This window comes from Manacus candei, unplaced genomic scaffold, assembly GCF_025592945.1.
Source record: "Manacus candei isolate 608988 ecotype Guabito, Panama unplaced genomic scaffold, ASM2559294v1 h1tg000071l, whole genome shotgun sequence".
Lineage (NCBI taxonomy): Eukaryota > Metazoa > Chordata > Aves > Passeriformes > Pipridae > Manacus > Manacus candei.
In genome coordinates this window covers 1,058,450-1,079,171 of record NW_026138119.1, presented here as the reverse complement: position 1 = coordinate 1,079,171, position 20,722 = coordinate 1,058,450, and the positions used below count along the sequence as shown (strand labels likewise).

At 51.0% G+C, this 20,722-nt stretch overlaps 1 protein-coding gene across 5 annotated transcripts in view; it reads right to left on the bottom strand.

Moving 5' to 3' along the window:
• Nucleotides 1-20,722, bottom strand: part of NR6A1 (nuclear receptor subfamily 6 group A member 1) — a 77,476-nt gene that overhangs the window by 9,550 nt on the left and 47,204 nt on the right. For 2 of the 5 annotated variants that reach the window (XM_051807553.1, XM_051807551.1), the window contains 5 exons: nucleotides 10,685-10,915; nucleotides 7,128-7,183; nucleotides 5,081-5,238; nucleotides 4,012-4,239; nucleotides 3,319-3,573 (listed from right to left, as the gene is read on the bottom strand). In XM_051807553.1, coding sequence (XP_051663513.1) covers nucleotides 3,319-3,573; nucleotides 4,012-4,239; nucleotides 5,081-5,238; nucleotides 7,128-7,183; nucleotides 10,685-10,915 — 928 coding nt within the window. Of the gene's footprint in view, nucleotides 1-3,318; nucleotides 3,574-4,011; nucleotides 4,240-5,080; nucleotides 5,239-7,127; nucleotides 7,184-10,684; nucleotides 10,916-17,389; nucleotides 17,899-17,942; nucleotides 18,258-20,722 lie in introns of those variants that run through there. The other 3 variants (XM_051807555.1, XM_051807554.1, XM_051807552.1) reach the window with 3 other exon arrangements.

Genomic DNA, 20,722 nt, shown 5'->3' with positions numbered 1-20,722 from the left:
GACAGAGACCACACATCAGCACGTGCAGCACGTGGACTGTACCATAAAGGCAAGAAGCTTTTTGAAGTATTCAGAGATTTTAACGTCTTGCAAGAGAATTAAAAAAAAATTGCCATCAAAACTGCCCAAAGTCTGTTGGCATTATTAAATTAAAGTAGAAGTAAGGAGGAAAATGTCTCAGTTACAAACTTAGAATCATAGAATCACTGAATGGTTTGGGTTGGAAGGGATCTCAAAGATCATCTCATTCCATCCCCCTGCCATAGGCAGGGACACCTTCTACTAGACTGCTACTCAGAGCCCCATCCAGCATGGTCACACTAGGGATGGGAAGTCCACAGACTTGATTGATACAGATATTTATAGCAAAAAACCATCTCTTGGTGATTCAGTTCACCACCAGCCTGCTTTGACAGTGGAGATGGTTTGATGGAGCCAGGAATCTGCAGCAGAGCCAGTGACAGAGGTGGATAGGACAGGGCACACTGATGCACGGGGAATGCAAATCTCCCAAAAGTCTCCTGGGAAATTGCCTGATGGAGATTTTCTGGTTGCAGAACCAGGTCCTCCTGCTGAAGGGGGTGACAAGCCTCTTCGGGAGTAAATACCCCACGTGTGCACCATGACTAAGCCACGGGGTAAGGACCAGGCTGGAGCAGAGCAGGAGGGTGTGGAGGGCTGCTGGTGTCTGCAGGTACCTCCAGACCATCCAACACCCGCTCGGGACCAGAACGGCCTCTCAGGAACACATCTCACAGCAATACCCCCGGCTTCAAAGAAACCACATATTAAAAAGTGCTCAGAAGTGGGACAGAAGTGTTTCGGGAAGCTTCAGCGTCCTCTGGCATTGTGAAGCACAAAGCACAAGAGCACAGCCAGCAAGCCATCTCTGAATAGAACAGAAATAGAACCTTTTTCACTGAATAATACCTTATTTTGGCATGTGTGTTTGTTTACTTCAAAGTTATTTGTAAAATGCATGGTGGAGTTTAACCTCTGCGAAGTGAAAACAAGCTGTCTGAACTCCAGGTCACTTCTTCAAGAAAGTAATATTGTAAGTGATGAAAGCCTTGTCGGCTAATCTAAAGTTGTACAAGTTTTCTTGCTCTCCAGTTGACATTAAAAATCTTGCAGGTGCAAGATTGCAAAGCTCAAGAAGTTAATGAGCACAAAGACCACTCAGTCGTCTGTTGGGTTTAATTGTTTTTAGAGCATGCACATTTTTACCAGCCACTCATCACTCCATAAATCCAGGAGAGCTCTTCTCTCATTCCTTCAGTTGAACTGTCTTACTTTCTGCACATACTTTCCTCCCCCCTTTCAAACAAAGCTATTCTGTTTTTCACAGCCCTATTTCTTCTCGAGGACTGACTCCTCCACACTTTTCCTCGCAGTTTACACCAGGCGAGTTTCTGGCTGGGAGTTATCGGGATCAGCTGGGGAGGAGAGGGAAGGGAAGCACTATCAGGAGTGCTGGGGGAGGTCAGGAGTCTATTCATTTCATATTCATCTTCAGAAAAACAGCACAATAAAAGAAAACATTTGATCTAGCAGGCTAACAGAACATTTAGCCAGTTGTTAGAAGCGATTAAAACACAGGGGCTGGGGAGCTCATCCTATGCCTTTGTTTGTCACCTACGCATTAGCATTGCTCTTGTCATTTTGTTAAGAGCAGAAATTAACCCTGAAGTGCCAGACTATCCCTGCTCAGAGAGATTTCTCCAACCATCTCTGAAGTTTGCTTTGCAGTCATTACGGATCAATGTCAGAGGAACCAGGGGCTCTCTGAACGCATTGGACCTCACCGAAAGAGCCCCTCTCAAATCTGAAGGGACTGGCTTTTTCACGACTGCTTTGGATAGGGAGCTATCCCACTGCTGCTGGCAGACAGTGAAGCTATGGCTGGAGGACCATGAAGACAGGAGTGAGGGAGCCACACAGCTCGAGACCCCTCATCCATGCAACTTCCCCCTAAATGGCTTTTTGGGTGTGCATTCTCCCAGGTTACTAATGACAATTAATGATACTTGAAAAGCTAAATCAGAAGAGACTGCAGAAGCATTCCTCTCCCAAGAACACCTATTTTCATCCATGTGCACAGATCTTCTCTGAAGGACCTTTGAGGCGACCAGCTCTGAATTGCCGGTTTCTGCAGGGCGAGGATTCCTCCTTTGTCTCGCTGTCTTAGCCCTCACTTGTATTTATCACAAACCCAAAATGAAAGAAACACTTCCCTCGTGAGGCTCTGACCAGGACAGCAGGAACAAAAGGACAGCTGAATGCAGGACCAAGTGTCATTGTGGTTTTCTATGACCCTCACTGCTCCTTGCAGAAGCAGCACCAGATGCACGATGAATGGCCAGGCAGAACAGCGGCGTGGAGGAACCTGCCCCAGGAAATGAGACACCTGGGGCCAGCTCTCCACTCCACTGTGGTCTCAGCCCACCAGTGCCTCTGGTTGTCACAACAGAAGCACAAAGGTATCTCAAAGAGCTGTGAGGCACCGCAATGGCTGAGGAGCACAGCAGTGTTGTAAATCCCTGCCCATCAGACAGCGGATCCCCGGTGACTCCGGCAGCAAAGCCGAGCCCAGCGAGGGCAGAGCACACGAGGCAGGTGTTTAAAGGGAGAGTAGGCAGCAGTTTCCCTAAATCCTACCTATTCTGCCAGAATATTGTGAGATTGTGACTCTACTACCAAAAGGAGAATGTGTCTGGCACCAAGACTACAAAACAAAACATCCAAACCAAAAAAACAACACCCTGACCAAAATGATAAATGAAAGGCAAGTTCCCCAGAGCATCAGATAGTCTGTACCATGGAAAAAACAAGAGCTAAGTTGCAACATTTTTAAATTTATGTAATCAAAACAACGAAAAAGCAATTAATAATGAACACTTTGATAATACAGATAACCAGCTTTGTGAACAGCCTTTCCACTGGCCCAATGGGTTTTTAAATAAACTTTCTTTCAGGTATCTCAGGGTTACCAAAAGTGTTGGTTAGTTTTACTCTCCTCATAAAAAGGTGCTTTGTAGGGCTGTGCTGGAGGACAACAGCATTGCTAAGGGAAATTCAAAGAGCACCATGCTGCACCATGGTCCTTTCCCTGCAGAAAGAAGGTGTGATCCAGCACTGACTAACCATGGTGTGCTTTCTAAGCCTGGAACAACTGTTCCCTAAAAATCAGAAAAGGAAAACAGGTGCAGGCGAAGTGACAAGAGAAGTGGTCACAGAGCACCTGACCACTGTCCTTCCCACGGCTCCTCCATCTCTAGATCTCACTGCCTTACCCGTGGGCTCAGCCTGACATCTCACCTGTGCAGCTCATCGTCAGAGGGAGAGTACTTGGAGGTGACATCTGCCAGGTCACCGAAGATCTGCTTGCTGTAAACAGTCAGGGAGGAGAGCAGGATCAGCTCCTGCCACGTAGAGCTGAGCAGGCAGGTATAGTCCTTGATGGAGAGTTCGCAGAAGAACGGCAGCTTCTTGATCCAAGCAATCTGCCTGAAAAGCAATTCATCCGCCAGACGACACAACAATGCAAACAGCTCTGCCTGGGTCACTTTATACCTGCAGGCACAGTTAAAACGAAGGCAAAAAACATTAAAAACATTGAATGACATCACCTGATGAGGCACTTGAAAACAAGGCAAACACATAGGAATTTGTGTTCAAGTGGCCAATGTGCCAGTGCCCCAGGGTGTCACCTGGTGATGGAAGCCAGGATGGTGAGCACCCACCCTGCCCGACTGGGGGCTATGAGGGGATCCCCCCCAACCCCAGGGGTCACCCAACTCACCAGCACCCAGCCTGGCCAGGCCACATAGCCTGGAACCCCATCCCAGGTCCATGCACCCCAGCTCCAGCACCAGGCAAGGGTACAGGATACCCATGGGATGGGGTCTGGTTTGCTGCCTGCACTGTGGCTGCACCTTCTCCCAGGGCACCTGTGGCCCCACGTCCCAGCAGGAACACACAGCCCCGGTGCCGTGCCGGGTACACACTGACCCGTCCTCGATGAGCATCGGCGTCCCCAGTGGCTCCAGGTCCTCGGCAGACACCAGCTGGTTGATCAGACTGTGAGACTGGGGGTCCAGGCTGCGCGTCTGGGGGGGCACCAGGGCCGAGTGAGCAGAGTAGCTAAAAAGGTGCGGGAGGTACTGGTAGTGCGTGGACACCGGCGTGCCGATGTACTGATCCCTGAGTGCGGCGAACCCGTTCAGCTCCACAGACCTACTGGAAAAGGAACAGCTCTTCAATATACCCCAAAAATTCCACTTGACTCATTACAACGTTGCATCCAGCTCTTTCAGAAATGCTAATAAAAACAGGGAAAGCAAACAGAATGGGAAATGCCTTTGTATTTAAACCCTGCCTTGGAAATAACTGAGTGTGCAGATCAGAAGCCACGCGCTGGCTGCACGTTGAGCCCAGCCAGGCACTGGTTAATGGAGATCTGGGAGCTGCTGCTGAGCTGCCATTCAGGGAGCAAAGCAGAAACCTACCTGTGCACAGCTTTTCCAGCCCAGCTTTCTGAAAGTGCCAGAATTTGGGATTGTACATTAAGTACTTCCACAGCCAGTGAACACAAACGTGGCCATGCTTAAGATGCAGCTGAAAGCAGATGGGATCAGGTCTGAGATCCTCACTGCATCAGGAGGTTTGCACTCACAGTAAGTGACTTTAATATTAAACACCACCAATTATTAACCTAAATGGAGTCTTTTATTTTCAAAACCTGAGCACAGTGCAGAAAAGGAGTTTATGCAGAGTGAGCAGTGAAAGGTAATCAAGTACCCATGATCTGCAGAAAGTATGATCAATGCAAATTGAGATACATTTAAAATTTAACTCGAGTGCCTTTTTTTCATCTGCTCACAAGCATCTCACCTCCCAGTTCAATTCTTTTCAATCCAGTCCTGTCTGTCATAAAACACAGAGAGGTAGTTGGAACCTGTTATGCCCAGTTTACACAAAGATGCACTTGTGTGTTTTTCCTACACTGACCCCAAGTATCACTCAGGGAAAGACAACCAAGATTCCTCTAACACCAAATTCTTCCAGAGGTCATTCCCACCTTGAAGATGGCGTAGAAACAGGTGAAGGCTGGTTGCTCTCAGAAACTCCATTTCCAGGGGAACTATGGTCACTGTCTCCGTTGTTGCTCCATGACATGTTTGCCTCTCCCTCAAATTCTTGCCCAGACATAATTCTCTCAATCTCTTCCTCTGATATCTGTCAAATATAGGACATGATGGTTACTTTGGCTGAGAACAGAAAGGCAGAGCCTCTCTCTGCCTGTGAACACCTTGACTTCAGTCACATCCAACAGGGCTGACCCCCTCCACCCCTCCTGCAGGTACCACATCCTTCCTTTGCATTTAACAACATACATGAAAACTTCTATTTACAGCCAATCGTGGTGACCCCCAGTTCCTGCAGTACCATTCAAGTGATGGTAATGCAGCAGACAGGAATGGACACGTGAAAAGATGATGTCAGATGGACACTGTAAATCAGCCACTGTCACACTATGAAAAACCTAGGAGTAATGGAGGCCAGTGCATCAGGAACATCACTCAGGACTGGCAGAGGGAAAGAAACAGAAGGTGGGGCAGGCTCTGGTTTGATAAAGCAATTGAGAGAAGCAAGGTGACACATATAAAATCAGCAAGAACATTTACAGGGAACCACAGTTCTCTATATTTCCCCAGCTAAGAACCAGTTGCCACCTGAAGTAGTAATCAAGCATCTAATACTTAAAACAAGTATTAGAGAATAACATATATGAAGCTAAAATGGACTAAAAAAATTTTAAAATCGAGTTCACTGAAATACAAAGTTTCAAGAAAGTGCTGGACATGCTCCTGGAGGAATGTTGCACCAGTAGTGGGGAAAATGCAACATAAAAGTTCTGAGGTTTTTTTTTTTCCTATTCTGTGCATGTCCCTTAGTGAGGTTGTCACAAAACACTGGAAGATCTTGAGTCAACCTGTGACAAGAAATCACAGTGAACCCTGAACATCATTTTCAAGAGCCAAACGTTGCTCAGACAGTTTATTCCACTCTTGCAGAAGAACTCGGTGGGCTCACTCGGGTACAGGACCTAGAGAGTGCAGTACCTAAACAGTCTCAGCCCAGGAAATGGAGGTGACAGCAGAACCTCTGATCCAGCAGGGACAGATCACAAACACCTCAGAGGAGCAAGGGCCCACTCTGGTGAGCAAAGGCTGCTGGTGTAGTGCAGTTGCACTGCTCAGAGAGAAGTGAAAACTGTTACCTGGCCAGAAATGAAATGTTTGTTGTTCTTCAACAGACTAAAACAGGTTTTTAAAACCAGTAACTAGTGCTGTTATAAATATGATGCTTGCAAACAGCAAGGAGGATTTTTGTTGTTTGAGGTAGGCTCTCCCTGGTGCTGACCCCAGGCACGGCTGCACCGTGCAGCTCTCCCCACAGAGCTCACTGCGCAGCCTTCTCACTCTTTGGGTTTGGTCTTTCCCAGGCACTCAGACTCACAGAAAATGCTTTCAGTGTTATTTCTGTTTTGTTAAAATAAACAGTAAACTTTTAAAAGCCCCCTTTTCCAGAAGTGAGCTGGAAATGGCCATCATTTCTCACGCGTGCGGCACAAGCTGCTGTGCTGAATTACCTCGCGCTTTACAAGGCATCTCTGGACAAGCTGCACCATCAATCAGAGAGACATTTACTGGTGCCCCGCTTGCTACAACTGAAGGGATTGCAGCAGGCAGCCGGAGATTTACTGGGAGCCATGGAGGGACAGACGTCCTTGTGCAGCTCACAAAGGACAGGGCTGTGAGGCTGCTCAGGGGCACACGTGACACCCTGGGACCGCGCCGGGTCCCCCCGGCACAGGCAGCACCAAGCTCTATTTACAAATCTACAGTTCACACGCATTTCTAACACTTGTGGAGAGTCAAAGCCCCGTCAGGCCAGCAGAAGGCACGGGCAGGGATGACAGAGGCTCAACAAAACAGCCACAGCCCCATCCCAGGATGAGCTGCTGCCACGGTGCAAGCCCAGCACCACAGTCTGAGCCGTGTGCCACGACCAGGAGGGCAGAAGCTGAAGGGAACCGGGGAGAGACAGCCAGACATGCTCACCTGGACAGGTCCAATGCTTTTGTTTCTGCCTCCTGGCATGCCATCCTCTCTGATTGCTGGAAGAAACAACCAAACCTTGGTGAGGAACACTACTTTGGGTATTCCAGAAGGTATCTACTTACTTTGAAAAAAAATCTTTCTACCTTAAAAGGTTCATTTTTTTCATCAAAGAAGTTTATAGAGAAACCTCCAGTGCTTTCCAGGGCACAGGAAACCTTGAGCAGCACACATCATGTTCCTCACCCCAAAGGGCACAGACACATCGATGGGGCTACAAGCATTACTCAGATACTTGAGTTTCTTCATGTGATCCTTGAGTGACAGGTGATGAAGGAATAGCAATCCTTTATCCCAATTAATTCCAGCATAATTCCACAGAGAAGTGACACATGGCAAGGAACCCTACTTCACCCCTGCATATAACCCAACCAATGACCAGACTGCTGGAAAATGAGATGTGAAGGCCAGCACGTCTCACTCCACTGCCCACAGCCCTGTGAGCCACCACGAGCCAGAACCTGGAGAGACACTGAGCAGCGCTGCCACCAACACAGAGACAAAGCACTTCCCTGGTGACTGCTGACCCTGCTGTCACTGCAGAGGGTCACACCTCCTACAGCCACTACAGAAAATGGAGGGGAGATGTTTGACCCTGTCAGTCTCTTGCAAAGCCATCATTTAAAATTCAAGGTACCAGGCTGAGCTGTGCAGTTCCATTTCAGAAGGGCGGTCCTGTTTCGCAGTACAGCAGCTGCATTTTTAAGGCTCTTTAAACAACTTCCAGGGAGTTTTAGTGAAGTCTAATTAAAGGGATTATCCTGGAGTAGCTTCTCTACCTTCCTCCTCCCTCTGCTTTCCTCTGCAGTGACAGAGCAGCTCTGCAGCAGCACAGCACTCGAGGACAGCCCCGCTCATGTGCCTCCCCTCCTGGGCTGGGTCCCCCGTTTATCAGGTCCCAATCTCTTTCCCAGCACAACCTGGCCAGACTTGGCAGGAGGTTCTCCCCAGCTGCACGGTGACCTTGTGGCTGCATGGCCTCACCCTGCTTGGCACTCGGGGCTGCAGGAGGCCCTCCCAGAGCAGAAAATGACACAGAATTTAAGGAAAAACTTCCGCCCCAGAAGAGCCACGCTGCTGCTTGGTTTTGGATACCCTCAGCTCAAACTCTCCTCAGTGCCTCAGGGCTGTGCCTGCAGCTCAGGGAGTGCACACAGGTTCAGCCAGGGCAGAGATGTACACTCCCTGCACTGGGACCTGAACTGCACCTTCCCAAACCCCAACCACCTACCCAAGCGAGACACAGCACTCGAGGAAAGGTCCTGGTGACTGACAACTGCACCAGCCCAGGACCAGCAGCACAGGGATCCCCACAGGCCCTTCCTCCACCACTTCATGGGACCAGCAATAGTTTTAATTCTTGTGACAGAAACTCCATTCCCTCCATGTAACAGCAAGTATTTTCATTTCAAACACCAGGTAACACTCATTTAAGCACACTGAAGGAGCCACAAACACAGGATATAAACCAGCTTTGATTACCTTTGAAATCACACAAATCTCTTACGATATCGCAAGACAAGAAATTCATTTTAACAAACAAGGTTGTTTATTTCCTATGGAAGCCCTTCACAAAAACCACCGGTTTCTCATTAAAAAAAAAAAAAAAAGAGTGATGTAAAAAAAGCTGTCGTGGTTACCTGTTACCCCCTTTAGGTTTTTTTAACTTAATGGAACTACAGAATCAGTTTCCCATTTCTGGGGGAATTTCTCTCATTTTCCAAGATATTTCACTGCTAATTGTGACTCAGAAGCTTCTCAGCTTCTTCACCGGTGGGGACTGAATTTCATGCAGTGTTTGGGTAAGGAAGGAGGAGGAAACAAGGCAAGGCAGGGAAGAGGAGGGAAGCAGGACAGGCGGCTCTTGGCGCCGGCAGGTGGCGCTGCGGCCCCGCGGGTCACCCAAAACGGGGATCCCGGGTCCCCCCCGGACCCCAACCCACCCCTGACCCCAAAAATGAGATCCTGGGCCCCCCCGGACCCCAACCCACCCCTGACCCCAAAAAAGGGGGTCCTGGGCCCCCCCGGACCCCAACCCACCCCTCACCCCAAAACGGGGATCCCGGGCCCCCCCCGGACCCCAACCCACCCCTGACCCCAAAAATGAGATCCTGGGCCCCCCCGGACCCCAACCCACCCCTGACCCCAAAAACGGGGATCCCGGGCCCCCCCCGGACCCCAACCCACCCCTGACCCCAAAAATGAGATCCTGGGCCCCCCCGGACCCCAACTCACCCCTCACCCCAAAACGGGGGTCCTGGGCCCCCCCGGACCCCAACCCACCCCTCACCCCAAAACGGGGATCCCGGGCCCCCCCGGACCCCAACCCACCCCTGACCCCAAAACGGGGGTCCCGGGCCCCCCCAGACCCCAACCCACCCCTGACCCCAAAAAAGGGGGTCCTGGCCCCCCCCGGACCCCAACCCACCCCTGACCCCAAAACGGGGGTCCTGGGCCCCCCAGACCCCAACCCACCCCTGACACCACCTGCCCCACCAACCCACCCCCTGACCACTGTGGGCCTGAGGCCAGTTCTCCATCTCGGCCCCTAATGCATTTTCTAAGGAAGATCCTGGTGGATTTGCAGGGGATTTATCGAAGTTTCAGTGCCTCTGACAGAAGGTTTTTGCATGAGTGATGGCCTGGAGGCATCAACAACCACATCTAAAACCATAAGGTGACATTTCTGTTTGGCAGGAGAAAGGGGGTCCCTCCACCACTCCACTGCACTGCCAGGGTGAGCACCAGCAGCCCCCACTTCTGCCATCAAACCAAGAAATCCCTGCTTTTAATGGGTACCAGCAATTCCAGAGGTTAAACAGACAAAAGATGGAAGAGCAGAGACCTGACATTGAAAACAACCCCAGTCTATTCATTATTACTAATTTCAGAGCTATTTCAGACTTTCCATCCTGAAGATGGTACCACAGCATTCCGTCACCTCTGCACACATGAGGACCAAGAGCTGGCTGTCCCTAACCCAGAACACACCTGGTTTAACCAGGTCAGTGAAGACCCTAACACTTTACCCCTGGGCAGCAGCTGTGAGTCTAAGCTCTCACTGCAGTAAACAGGTAAAGTCTGGCCCAGATCTCTTGGGATTTTAAAGGCCTGCTTAAACGCTTTCATTCTTGCCACGTTAGCAGATTGAAGCATAGAAATAGTGACCACTTTGCTCAGGGTAAGCAATGCAAGGATAGATCTGTCAGGAAGGAACTATTACCTTCCCTAAATCATATAGATCAGTTCTCCAAATATTTATTCACGGTTTCAATTTACACAGATTGTGGCTCAAACACAGTAATGAAGCAGTTCAGAATTTTGTATCTGTGCACAATTTTTAATCCGTGCACGATTTTGCTGAAGTTTCACTTTTCCTCGTCAAAGAGTTTTAGAGGCAGAATTGCAACACAAAATGGCAGCTGAGGGAGGGGCAGCACACGCTGCTAACACCGGCCCCAGTCTGTACCTCCACCCAGCACAGGCCCTGTTCTCGTTACCTTTCCGGTTCATTCCCATCTGGAGGCATTTGAGCAGCCGGCAGTACTGGCACCTGTTGCGCTGTTTGCGTGACATGACGCAGTTCTTGTCCCGGCTGCATCTGTAGACCCTCTTGTTGCAGATGCTCCGCTTGAAGAAGCCCTTGCAGCCCTCGCAGGAGATGATCCCATAGTGCAGCCCCGTCGCCCTGTCCCCGCAGATCAGGCAGGTTCGCTGATCCACCCGCTCATCTGCAAGGCAAGAGCAAAGACTGAGTGGACAAGACAGCATCACCGAGGGATCACAGACTCTCCTGAGGGGATGGGGAAGGCTCGGCACGCCGTGGCCTGCCCGGACTGACACCTGTGAGGCCAAGCAGGGCACTGGCTCACCCAGAAACCTGGATGGGAAAAAGGGTCTAAGATCCTCAGCAGCACAGACCAGGGTGTGTAAATGCAGGAACTGTGCTGGGCACACACCAGTGACTGCGAAATCCTGTCACACCTCGCATGTTCCAGGGGCAAGCACCTCCGGGCTTCAAACAGCCCCACAGCACAAGTCACTGCCCAGAACCAGAGAACACCATTACAGAAACCATTGCACAGTCAAGCCACAGTGATGTGATTTTACTCATCCTTTTCCAGATCTCTGGAAGACCTTTGGACAACAAAAAATGTAAATTGCAGGGCTCCCCACAACATTAAATTCAGAATTTTAAGACTAACACTGCCTGTGAGAGAGTGCAGGGATGATGCTCGGCTCAGCGAGATCTCCAGACATAGATATCAAACAGAAAGGAGAAAGTAAATGATGGCAAAGACACCAGGTAGTTAACCCAGAATCTTCATCACCTTGTCTTGCATAGGAAGGCCTAAACTTTGGTTCACACCAACAGCCATCTAGCTTAAAATAATGCCAGCAAGTTGCACCAGAAGCTTTTCTTCTAGCAGATGTTTCACACCCAGCACTTTAACCCCTCTCATGCCAGGCCAAGCTGCCTCCAACCCCCATCCTGCATTTTAATCCATTAATATCCCAACAGCTGCAAACAGAGCTGCACTGCATAGGTGGGGCTATTCCAGCAAACCTGCAGTATTCCAGGACTCTCCACAGAGTGGCTTTCCCAAATGTGAAACAGGCATTACCAAGATGATTGGATCCCTCTGCCCTAGCAAGGCAGAGGCACCAAGGAACAGAAAGGAACCACACTGCTGTCTCTCACTCAGTCATGCATTTCCTAGGGATGCTGGTTGAACCAGATTGTTTCCAGTGTTTCTTGGCTTAAAGGCAGGATAGTTCCTCTGCCAGCAGGCAGAAATGCCCACAGCTGAAGCAGGACCTGGGAGGTGGCACTGGGAGCGAATGGAGAAGCTCAGACTGGGCAGACACACAACTGCACAAATCCACATTGTGTCTGGAGTGCTGCCCACACCCTCTGTTCCCCTTTGGGTACAGACCTTGAAAAATCCCAACCTCAGGACAGCGCTGGCTCGTGAAGATGAGCTGGGTCAACCTCACTTCAGCACTGGCTTTCCTCACTTAGATTTGGCATGGGAGTTTCCTGAGACAAAGGTGTTTATCTACAGGATGGATTTTTGGAGCAGCAGGAGGTAGGAGTCACATCAAAGTCCTGTCCTGCCTAGATAAAGCCTAAGCAAGCTGACAAACCAGGGTGTAGTTTCTTACTACTGCAGAATATGTGAATGCAACAGAAATTAATAAGCCCAATGTATTGGGATCAGAAATGAAACCAGTATTCAGTTACACAAGCCAAGTAAAAATCTAAAGCAGCTGTTTCTACTCACAAGCAGCTTTCTCCAGAGCTTAAACCTAGTAGAAACCAGAACCAATCTGTGTTAATCTCTAAAAGGTTTGCTATGCACAGCACACACATTTGCACTGTTCTGCAAATTTCACTGTTACAAAACCTTAAAATAGAAGGATGAACAAAGGAAACACAAACTTTAAGTGAAGAAATGTCACTGGTTCACACCAAAACATTCCCAGTTCTACAGGACAGACCACCTCAGGTATGTGCTGAGGCCAAAGGAATGTGGGTGCATTTCAGGAGTGGGGCTATCTGAGCATCTCTGAAGGGAGGTAGCTAAACATGACTTTGTAGTCACCACGTGCATAATCTCCACCTTCAGCAATCTGATAAATGAGGGGAGGGGGCTGGGGATTAGCCAGGACACAGGAGTCCTCTATCTGCAGGGTTTAGCTCAGCCTCAGCTTAACTCCTGGCCCTCCCCCTGCTCCCACAGCAGTGCCATAAATCCCGGGGTCAGCAGCAATGCCGTGCCACGGCCGGGCAGGACGAGGGCCTGTGGCAAGCACGGCTTGCACAGCGGGGCAGGCAGGGAGCACATGGAGCAGCAGCGCCGGGCACAGCACCGGGCACAGCGCCGGGTACAGCACCCAGAGCTCGCTCCTCACCGGAGCAGCCCATGGAGGCTCATTTCCAGGCACAGCTTTTTTTGTTGTGGGAAGAATAGGGCCGTCACCCGGCCAACGTGGGAAGCCTGGATGATTAAAGCGAGGGGGAACCAGAATCCTTCCCGCGCCGTCCCCATCTCCCAGAGCAGGGCAAGGCGAGGTGCTGTGAATGGCCCCATCGCCTCAGGAACTGCACATGCCTCCCGCAGAAACTGTTCCTTGGGTGCGTTTCCAGATTGAAATCTGCCGTAGAGCAGCGTCACTCACCGTGAACAAAGGCACAGACCCCAGGGACCACGGAGGTGTCCTCGCTCCCCGCAAACTGACGCTCCAACAGAACCGGGAGATGAAAAATGATGGCCTAAACCAAGTCTTAGGGGTTTACATGTTTAAAAAATCCTGCAGGGACCACGGCCAGGCCCACATCGTTCCCCTGTGCCCACGAGTTTGCTGCTCCTGACCTTTGCTCGTTTTCACCCTACTTAATGCAGTGCCTGGTGCAGGCAAAGGGCGGGAGAGCCAGGGCAGAACCACAGCAAACTTCCCAGAAATGGTAAAGCACGGGCAAATCTGAAGCAGTTTTGCATTGGGGATGCTCTGAACTCCCTTAACCCTGAAATTTCATTAGAATATCAAAACACATGCTAAGGATAGTCATTTTTAAGTGAATAAGCCCGCCTTCTTTTCCGGCTCTGTCACCTCTCATCTCGCTCATTCCTCCAGTTTCAGACGCTACACAAAACAAGGCAGATTATGAAACAAAGTATTTGAGATGAAATTTTTTTCAAATACCTTGCACATGTTTTATTTCAGAGAGAGAGCTGAGGAAGCTGCCCCCTGCCCCCCTCCCCAATTTTCCTGATGGGTCTTACATTTAACAAACTCATACACGGGATATTCTGGCTTTGTTCTCCCAACCCATTGTAGCAGGGGCCACTAAATCAAACAGTTGCTGCTACGACAAAAGCACTCACAAAAATCTCAACCTCATCTTGAACCCTGAAGATTTTTATGGCTACTCCCTCGCTAGCCCCTCCCCGAAGCCACATTAAAGGATGTATTGTTTTCAGAGGTCATGGTAGGTTTCATACCACATACAATGTAAATTCTCCAAGAATATGATGATGCTACACAAGAGTCACAGAAGATGGAAGAGAAGGAGAAGGAATCTCCTCTTTTCTATATTTAATAAAGCAAACAGTAGAAGCAATACACTCACTTTTCAAAAGACTTGCTTTTCCCCTCAGCAAAATGAACAATCTTGATAATTCTTAAAAGAAAATTGCTATGCATTTCCAAAAGGAAATACCTTCAAATCCCGCTGAAACACATGGCAAAGGCACATAGAGAAAGCACCAGGGCACATGAATGAGATTGTAAAATACACAGCAAATAAATTAAAGTATGGGGACACACCCTCAGCTCCCAAGCAAGCCCGTGTCACCACTCCCACCTCTGTCACTCCTGAGGGCAGACACCCCGAGCAGGTGAAGGGAAGCACCTTCAGTGTTCGGCCACATTCCAGGAGGGGACCAGGTGTGGCTGCATCTCAGCAGTTCCCCAGGCTGCAAGGGGATCACCCCATCCCTGGAGACCCAGCTTAAAACTCTACAGCCACTACAGCTCCCTGCAGGATTTACCTTGGAAATCAGGCAGCATGTTGGTGCAGCTGGCTTGTGAGATTCTCCATATCGGTGCTTTAGGATGGAGGAGAAACAAAGACTTTATTTCCCAGAGTGAGGCCAAAAGTGAAGGCACAGTCCCTCACCCAAACCCCAGGACAGACGATGCTGGGATTTGGTCTGGCTGGAAAGCAAGAGGAGGCCAAGCTGCTGCTAGCAAAACATCCCATTTATACAACAGAATGTGATTTACAGCTAAGAAAATCTTTTGTCACTGAAAAAAAAAAGATTACAGGCAACACTGCAATTCATTAATATATTTAACATCTTTTCAACTGTGTACTAGTTAGTTGCTTCTTGATTAACTGACCCTATCACACCCCCCTGCAGCACCCTTTAGCTGGGTTTAAATCTCAAGCTGCTAAATACCAGCTGTTTGGGGAGGGAGGGCAGAGGGGGAGATCTCACACATGTGTTACTTAAATCCCAACAGCATCTCGCTCCCCTCTCGCCTCTGCTGATGACTCAAACACAAACAGATGTGTTATGTGTTGGGGTTTCTTTCTCCCCTTATTTTTCCTAACGATTTTTTTCATTGTCAATTTTTATTTCAAGAAAACCATCCTGTGAAAATCAAGCCCCAGAAGTGGAGGAACTCCCCCCTCGCTGCAGAGCAGTTGCATTGTCCAAACAAGCCCACCCCCAAACCAGGTGCCTTTGCTTCAGGGGCCTTTTTTTTTTTTTTTAACTTACAATCGATGAACACAGGGATTAAATTTTCTGTGTGCCAGCCCCTGCTCGGACAGCAGCGAGCTCAGCACGCAGTGGGCTGGGGCATCCCACTCGTGCTCCCCATCGACCCCGCACACGGGGGTCCCAGCCCCACGCTGGAGGCGGGAGAAGGCACCCGCGTCCTGCCTGGCCAGCCCGGCTCAAAGAGCAGATTGTGCTGCCCCGGATCAGGCCGGCCTTGGCGAGAGATGAATAGAATTAACCCTCTCTGAACTAAAACAAAAACATTTGTGTGCCCAGCTGGGAGAAAGGTTAATTTAAATGGACAAGCCTCCTGGAAAAAAAAAAAAAAAAAAAAAGGAGGAGAAAGAAAGAGGCGGCCTGCAACCTTATTCTCTGTACTGTAAAATGATGTTCTTCTCACAGAGAGTCGCATTTTAAAAAGCAGCGAGTGAGCACTGGAAAGAAAAGAGGAGAAACGCTGCACCAGAGGAATGGCCAGTGCATCTCACTCTGCTCTTGCTTTCCAGTAATGAGACCCCAAAGTCGCAGTCTTATTCCCTCCTGACTCTGTTTCTGCCCAAGAAAAGTTCAGTCAAAAGAAAACCCTCATAAAAACCCAGAAATCATCAGCTGCTCTTTTTCGGGTCGGTATAAATCAAGAGCGGGCAGCTGATGAAACCCATCACCCTTCCCCGGCCTGGGACCCATCTCCATTTGCATATCAAAACCTCATCTGTGAAATGCAACTTCTCCCGGGCAGGGGAGCCCCGGCCGCGCTCCCTCACCCCGACACCCACCCCCGCGCCCCACGGCGCCCGGCGGGGCTGGGAGCGGCCGGGGGACACGGGGCGCTGCGGGACCCTCACCCCGCTCCGTTGTGCGGGACGGGGAGAGGATGGATCCCTCGCTCCAGCCAGTTGTTGCACAAAGAGTTTGGAACAAAAGCCAGCGCGCAGAACGAGCCCGATGGCCGGGACGGCAGCCGGGGACAGGCACGAGGGTCCGGCCGCGCTGCCCCCCTCACAGACCCGCTCCCGGCTTACGGTCGCTCTCCCGAGTGATCAACTTTCTCTAATCCAATTTAAGAAAAATAAAGCCCCGTGCACGGTCCCTGCCCTCGCTCCGGCGCGGCTGCAAATCCGAATTAACGTCTGAATTAGACCATTAATTTTTTTAATTGATACATTATAAAGCAATAATATGAAGAACTGACTTACCTGCCTAAAACCAATTCTCTTGGCCCTAATGAAGCTGTCTAGGTGTGCAACCACCGAGAGCGATGCAGAATTAAGAAAACCTGAGCCTAAACCCACCCCCAGCAGTCCGGGCTGAGGGAGCAGGGCCTGGGCACAACTGGAATAGTGACTTCTCCAACGTGTGCTGCCAAACACACCATGTTCTCTCCTGAAATATTTCATCCTCGCTCTGAAGAGGAGCTTTGCCGCTGTTTTCACTCACAGGGGGTAAAAAAAGGCTGCAAATACCGGGGGGCAGCGACGGTCCCGGGAGAGCCGGGCGGGCGCTATCGAGCGCCTCCGTGACCCCGATACTATCAATAATTAACGATACTAAAAAAAGCTCCTCCAGATGGTCCGAGGGATTAGGAAATTTAAAATATAAACAAAGTAAGCCACAAAACAAACTAATGCCCTCCCCTCTTTTTTTTAATTGCATAATCCCGTTCGCAGCCCGGGGCCGCTCTGCCCGGCCCCGCGCCCCGGGAGCCGGGAAAAAGGCAGCGAGAGGGGAAAGCCCGCACGGCTCCTTCTGCCCCGCGGGTCCGGACGGTCCCGACCCGCACGCCCCGCTCCGAGCCCCGCCGGCCGCGGCGCTGGGACGGGGCGGCCCCGGGCCGGTAGCGGCGGGGGGCGGCGGCCCCGGGCCCGCGCAGCCTCCGCGGCACCGCCCGGACAAAGGCCCGGCCCCGCTCACCTTCCATGCAGGTCGAGTCCCGCTTCATCCCCGGCCGGCTCTAGGGCCGCCTCATGGCGGCGGCGGCCGGGCAGCCCCGCTCGGCCATCGCCGCCGCCGCGGGCCGCCCTATGCTAACGACGTGATGTCAGCGCCGCCCCCGCCGCCCCGGCCCGCGGGGGGGCCGGGCCGACACACCGACCGACCGACCGACCGACCGACACACCGACCGACCGACCGACAGACCGACCGACAGACAGACCGACCGACCGACCGACCGACCGACCGACAGACAGACCGACCGACCGACAGACCGACCGACCGACCGACCGACTGACAGGCAGACCGACCGACCGACCGACTGACAGACAGACCGACCGACTGACAGACAGACCGACTGACCAACAGACAGACCGACTGACTGACTGACAGACAGACCGACCGACTGACAGACCGACCAACCGACTGACTGACACACCGACCGACCCACAGACTGACACATCAACAGACCGACTGACTGACAGAGAGACCTACAGACCGACCGACAGACCGACCCACAGACTGACACACCGACCGACTGACCAACTGACAGACCGACCCACAGACTGCCAGACCTGACCGCCTGACAGACCAACTGATCAACCATCTGATGGACAGACTGATCAACAGACAAACTAACCACTCAACTGAGCGACAGACCGACTGACCGACCGACTGACTGACCAACCACTGCCCCCGCCACAGGCACAGCCCAGGCAGTAGCCACCAGCTGTTGGACACTGGCCATCACCACTGGCCATCACCACCAACCACCAGCCATCACCACTGGCCATCAGCCACCAGCCATTGGCCACCGCCATAAGCCACCAGCTGTCCCCACTGGCCACCAGTCCCAAGCCAGAGTGTGGCCACCACCTTGCACAGTCCTTCCACCAACTCCAGGGCAGTCAAGAGAACTGCCCACTGCAGTATGAAACAGGTACCACTGACACACATCCCCCAGCAAAATGAGGGATCCCCAGTGTGAAAATACAGGTTGCCCAGAGAAGCTGTGGCTGCCCCATCCCTGGAAGTGTTCAAGGCCAGGTTGGACAGGGCTTGGAGCAACCTGATCTAGTGGAAGGTGTCCTGGCCCATGGCAGAGGGTATAATGAGATGGTCTTTAATGTCACTTCCACCCCAAATCATTCTGGATTCTGTAACTCTATAAAAATTATTTCTTTATACTAATAACAACTCTTGGCCAAAACCTGATGTTTAATTTTTAATCACAAGTGAAAAGCGAACTTGAGATCAATGGGTTTGACAACTCAGCAGACACAGGCAGCACCAGCCAACAGGCACAGCCACTCTCAGGCCAGTGTGGGCCAGATAGCACCATGCTGCTCTTGAGCAAACCCCTTCCCATGCCCACGCCTGGCAGAGCACTCCCAGGGCACAACCAGAGCTGCTGTGAACATGGAGTGGGCTACAGTGCAGTTCACCTGTCCTTAGGGCTGCAGACACGAGGTGCCTGATAAACTGTCCTGGTGCTCAGCTGTATTTGACCAAGCCCAAACAAATTCTCAACACACTGGCAGCATTTAAGGGAATGCCCAGAAGCATTTCTGCTGATGCCCAATCCAACCTGTCCTCCAGATGTCTAGATGTCTCAAAACTGACTCTCCTCAGAAGCCACAGTCTGCTCTGTTCCTCATCCTGAGGACTGCGGGGTTTAAATGCGCTCTCAGAAATGGCTGACTTAGAATAAACAAGGCGCAGAGGCAACAAAAGAGGTCATATTTCACTTCTTCCCGAGCCTGAAATCTTATTGCTTTCTGGTGACATCCAGCAATGCAAATAACCTCGTGTGCATGCAGGGCAGAGCTCAGTGGCATCCTCCTGGCAGCCCAGGCACCCTGCTCTGGCTGACACCACCTGGGCAGGGGGCTGGCCACACGGTCTCAGAGGTCCGTGCCAACCCCAAACCCAACCTCAACCCTTCCGTGAGTCTCTCTACTCATAATCCTGTTCTAACCCAGCATTTCTGCACAGCAGGTGCACTTGCAGGAGCCAGCCCGCCCTGCACCGGCCCAGACTCTGGTTTGCTGATGCTGTAAATCCCTGCAGTTGCTGTGTGGGTCCGTGACACGCTCCTCGGACTGACCTCTCCTCTTCACCGTGGCAGTTCCCGGGGCTGGGCTGTGCGAGGAGCCGGTGCTGTGCCCTCGCAGCGCATGGCCAAGGTAAGCCAGGCCTGGCTGCACTATTGACACAGCTGTTTGCAATTGTGCTGCTCCCAACGCTCTGCATTCTTCATCCCATGTGAGCCCTCCCTGGCTCCCGGCACCCCTTGGAGAAGTGTGACCAGAATGCAGAGCGCTTATTTTGTAACGCTGCGGTGTGATGTGGACACAGAGGGCTGAAATAAAGCAACTTAATCTCAGGATAACACAAAGTTGCTCCCACAACTGCTGTTGGGGCTCAAAACAGAGATACACCAAAAAAAACCCAAACAAACAAACCCCAAACAACCAAAAAACCCCTCCTAATTCTGAAATTGCAATTATAAGACAAAACCTGGCTGGGAAAAGGGATGATTGCCCTAACAACTCAAATCTTCCAAATTACTCAAACTTGCATTAAATACGCATCACAGTTTGTCCATAATAAATCCCCAAGGGCAGAAAATAATTGCAGAGATCTGGAACTATTCTCTAAAATCAGAGGCCAAACTGGAAATGGGCAGAGGGCAGGCAAAGAGAAAGGAAAGATGAATTCCCTCATCTGACCCAAACAGCCTTGCAGCAAGTCTGGGCGAAGGAAAAAGAGAGTGGCTGGTTCTTATTTTGGCCTGAATCAGCCAATTCCCATGCCAGATGGAAAAAGCTGATGCTACCGTAACCAACATCTAAAATTTTAGAATGACACCAATTCATAACAGTAAAAGCCAAAACCATTGCCCAAAAATGGGCAAATGGCACTGCTGCCTGCAAGGGATTCATTGTCATGATTTAAAGCCATGAGGGATGGACATGGGAAGCAAGAGGAGGTGCTGCCTCTCTCCCCAGGCATGTGCCATGAGGCTGCCCTTCCAAAGAGAAGGAATTCTTAAGACATGTGACGGTTTCAGAAATACAGAGCTAAACTGGAGTCACAAGCCAGAGCCAAAATGGGTTGAACAGTGCCAGGCCAGGCCAGTGCAGGTCTCTCAAGACACTTTCTGCCAGTACCATCACTCACCACAGCCAATCCCTAAAAGCTTTGATGAAAACCCCAAATTTGGGCAGAGCAGGGCTGGCAGAGCCACGTGGCCCCAGGACAGGGGCAGCCCTTCCTCACTCTTGCTCTCCCACCCACAGCCACAGTTTCATA